General features: G+C 34.6%; 1 protein-coding gene across 1 annotated transcript in view; it reads right to left on the bottom strand.

The window, feature by feature from the left end:
- Positions 1-3,198: 3,198 nt before the first annotated feature.
- Positions 3,199-4,705, bottom strand: part of LOC117106275 — an 11,261-nt gene continuing 9,754 nt past the window's right edge. Inside the window, exons 6-7 of the mRNA XM_033247638.1 lie at positions 4,336-4,638; positions 3,199-3,699 (exon numbers count right to left, since the gene is read on the bottom strand). Of these exons, the coding sequence (XP_033103529.1) occupies positions 3,353-3,699; positions 4,336-4,638 (650 nt within the window). The 3' untranslated portion in view covers positions 3,199-3,352. The remainder of the gene's footprint in view (positions 3,700-4,335; positions 4,639-4,705) is intronic.

The following is a 4,705-nucleotide window of genomic DNA, read 5'->3' as shown; positions in this document are numbered from 1 at the left end:
TACCAGACACTCTTACGCTGACGAAGGCAGCAGGTGCTGCCGAAAATTTCGTTGAATAAATGTACATGTCTCAAATTATGTCAAAGTGTCCGGCGTTTATGTTAACAACTGCAGTGTTATTTTATACAATCGAGACATACGTGGAACATCATCGACTAAATCGATCAGATATGAATATATATATATATATATATATATGTAAATCATCAAAGGAAGGTAAATACAATATATATACATATATATATATATATATGTATATATAATATATATACATAATATAATTATTGTCATTAATTAATTGTGTTTGTTATTATTTTTAATTGTTTGTTTATTATTATAAACAAATATGTTTTAAATATATTTGGAATTTTAACATTTCTTTCACAGATTGTAGAATTCGATTCGCCATCAATTCTTCTTTCAAATCCTGAGTCTAAATTTGCAATAATGTCGTCAACTGCAGACAAGTAAAATGTACATTTTGTATCTCCTTTCCCGCGTTAAGTGTCTTAAAATGTATATAGTGTTACAAGTGAAGTGATAAATTCTAAACAGTCTCAGGGTATGTTTTATATGCCTTTATGTAGATTTGTGCTATCGTATTTCTTATTATTAAAAGAATATTTACGAGTGCGAAACAAAATCACTAACCGGGATTCGAACCCGAGACCTTCTGCTGTCTATGCAAGTAGAATGAACGCTAGTTTTTTCAAACTGCTCATACTGAAATGACTCGATGTCACCATACTAGCAGGTGGACTACAGGTGGACTCACGAAATGTTTAAATAAGTTGAAACATTAGTTTAGTTTGAGTTTTAGGTACATGTTACTATTAAACTTGAATAGTATTTTCATGTTTCTAGGACGTATATTTTAAGAGTCAAGAGGAATCGGCTTTTTCTGAGGTCAAATGTCAAATTTTTGGAAATGTCCTCAAATTTTCAAATATCTCCGATGTGAGTTGACATACCAAGTTTTATGCTTCTACCCCAATTCGAAGTATCATGGGTGTAAGGAGCCCCACTAATTTAAATTGAAAGCTCTAATGCTTTTCACAGTGTATTTCTTGTATAAGATGCGAATAAATTAAATTTACGCAGGGCTAGTCAATGCTTTGAGTATTTTATTTTTAATTTGCACGACAATAGAAAGCAAACATCGCCACGATCTTAAAATCAATAACGACTCATGTAGAGTCGGAGCCATGTATGAAAATTTGTTACTTGATTGGATGAAGTGGTTACATAATTGACAAAGAAGAGCAAACTGTGAACGATGTCCAACTTCATTTTTCTGCTATTTTTGTATGAATGGTTTCTTCGGAGCTAAACAATTGGTAGAGGAGAAAATCTAATTTTTACATTTCTGTAAAATTGATTATGTATTCAAACATCTAAATTTTCAATGTAATGTAATGTAGTTCTATTTATATAGCGCTTATACATAAGTCTCAAGCGCTCGATGTGTGGGACTCAGGCTAACTCGTACAAGTAACTTGCTTCTCCCCTAACGGTCTCATCATGTCTGAGCTACCCGGTAAACCGGTACCAGCTACTCTTCGTCTGTTCACAGCAGGGACTGTATGGACCAGTACACCGGGGTAACCTCCTACTCGTCACGAAAGATATACAGTATTGTGTTCTTTTGAATGCACACGAGCCAAGTTTTGTACAGTGAGCCTATGGTTTATAGTCCTTGTCCGAGAAGACTTGTTCCACCACCAGAACAATAGCCAAGCGTGCCGCTCGAACTAGCACCGATATTGTGACTGTAGGTTGCGACACCCTTGCCCTAACCGTTCGGCCATCTAACTCGCCATCAAAGTCTTCCAGTCTTCTCCTCTGGACCCCTTTCGTCCCTTCCCATCGACAACATTAAAATAATTGTTGAATTCAATTTAACCATCAAAATTTATATTGTGGCTAATCTCTTGTCCTCGTAAACTGTTCATTTATGAGGTTGTCTTCCAATGCAGTTATGCTCTGCAACTGCTTTTCTCATCCCAAACATTGTATATATCTATAATGTTACCTGCGTTGCGATAGTTATGCTAATAGCAATATGCGATTTAAATGAATTTGGTCATCTTAATGTCTTTCAGAATTTCGTGATGTCATTTAAAAACTCAACATGAGTTATTGCAGTATCGTGTTTTTCACCCTTTTTTTAAAATATGTAAATTAAATTGAAAATTGAAATACTGAAATAAACTTATATTGTAATTTGAAAATTGTAACCGCGTTAAAGTCAGGCTCCGGAGGAAAAAAATGTTTGATACGTTGTAGAACTGATTTTTCTAAGACAGAAAAAAGTTGTTTGACGAAAAACTGTGGAACGGTGAATAATCAGATACAGATTTTTTAATATTTAAAAACACCACCAGAACAATAGCCAAGCGTGCCGCTCGAACTAGCACCGATATTATGACTGTAGGTTGCGACACCCTTGCCCTAACCGTTCGGCCATCTAACTCGCCATCAAAGTCTTCCAGTCTTCTCCTCTGGACCCCTTTCGTCCCTTCCCATCGACAACATTAAAATAATTGTTGAATTCAATTTAACCATCAAAATTTATATTGTGGCTAATATCTTGTCCTCGTAAACTGTTCATTTATGAGGTTGTCTTCCAATGCAGTTATGCTCTGCAACTGCTTTTCTCATCCCAAACATTGTATATATCTATAATGTTACCTGCGTTGCGATAGTTATGCTAATAGCAATATGCGATTTAAATGAACTTGGTCATCTTAATGTCGTTCAGAATTTCGTGATGCCATTTAAAAACTCAACATGATTAGTTATTGCAGTATCGTGTTTTTCACCCTTTTTTAAAAATATTTAAATTAAATTGAAAATTGAAATACTGAAATAAACTTATATTGTAATTTGAAAATTGTAACCGCGTTAAAGTCAGGCTCCGGAGGAAAAAATGTTTGATATGTTGTAGAACTGATTTTTCTAAGACAGAAAAAAGTTGTTTGACGAAAAACTGGGGAACGATGAATAATAAGATACAGATTTTTTAATATTTAAAAACTGGGGGAATAAGGTGTAAAAATGAGCAGTTACGCCCCTTTCCCCCAGTTTTTAAATATTAAAAAATCTGTATCTCAAAATCAGTTCTACAACATATCAAACTTTTTTCCCCTCCGGAGCCTGACTTTAAATGAAAAACTATGAATGAATGCTCTTCCCAAATAAGACTATTGGCGATTTTATTTTCGTTTTACGTAAAATTACATTTTCTGTCCAAGATAAATCAAATACAAGCCTAATATAAGCTTATAAATTTACCAGTTTACACCATTAATCTTTCCATACTTACTGTATGCTAAACGAGGGCGTGTGTTGTTTATTTAGGTGTGTAGTAGCAATAATATATATTATGATCACTGCCACTGTTCTTGTAAGGGTGCCAACCACTGTCATAATCTTTGTTGTCGTCGTCTTCGTTGTCCCATCTGAAGTACTCCATATTCGCGTTCATTCCTTCAACCGCCTGACAGACATTTGTATACGGGAAGAGATAGAACGGAGAATCAGTAGGAAGAAAGATGCTGTTTTCTGCGAACCCGTCAATTTTACAACAGTAATATATCTTAGTATTTCCACCGTAGCTACCACGTGGTAACGATCCTGAATAGCTATTTTTGTTGTCGTCATCTTCATCATCCCAGTAAATAGATCCTTCTGCCATTCCTACATTAATAATATAGTAACGTCGATTTAACAGTTTGTGATAAATCATGATAATAGTGGAAATTCGTAATGTTATATATTATAATTATGGCCAGTTAAGTACTATAGGCTCTAACAAAATGATCACCAATATCAATACTTAAATCTCAATCCTTAAATCTTCTCAGGGTCAGATGGGTTACCCCAAAACATTTTGAAAGTGTGTGCTAACGAAGCATGTGCTGATATGCATTCATTCAATCATAATGGTATATATATTAATAAAATCATCTTCACAGAAAAACTGAATTGTGATAATCTTTTACATTAAATCAATTAAGCACAATACAATTTTAAAAGTAGTTAAAAAAAGATAAGATGCAAAAGCAGACATCGGAAATAAAGTAAAAGCATAAATCATACATAGAAACATCAAAATCAACAAAGCAGATAATTAAAAAAGAACAAATTTAAGATAAAACTGGCAAGGCCGTAATGAGTAATGGATTTAATTTTTTTTAAACATAAATGTTAGAATTATAAATACCATAATCATTATTATTATCCCCGACAAGTCCTCTCTTCTAATTAGTCCGTTAATTTCACGGGCCCTGTACTAATTACACTGATATATATTATGAATTGTAGCATACATACCTGTTGGACAGTAGCCGCTGGACGGATGAAACACACAGTACTGCCCTTTAGGCCAATCGACATCATACCTAGTAACCGTGTCCTGGGTCTTCATACAAAAATGCTGATACATATTACCTCCTAATGAGCCACTGACAAAGTGGTTTGGAGATGACCAACGGTTGCCATTGTCATCATCCTCTGAGTCGTGATACCGCCAACCGGAATGGAACGTAAAGCCGGGTGTCTGTGGACATCCGGTATTGGTCTTTGGAAGTCCAAATGCTCCCTTTGCCCAAGTTATAGGCACAGTCACGGTAGGGTCTGAAACAACAAGAGCATACAAAATAACTGTTATACGAAATTCTATGAAGGTCCGATTATTATATAT

The sequence above is a fragment of the Anneissia japonica genome, unplaced genomic scaffold (assembly GCF_011630105.1).
Source record: "Anneissia japonica isolate Jap-2015-1 unplaced genomic scaffold, ASM1163010v1 scaffold142_len1259957_cov175, whole genome shotgun sequence".
Lineage (NCBI taxonomy): Eukaryota > Metazoa > Echinodermata > Crinoidea > Comatulida > Comatulidae > Anneissia > Anneissia japonica.
The sequence above is the reverse complement of the archived record's forward strand: the minus strand, read 5'-3'. Positions and strand labels throughout refer to the sequence as shown.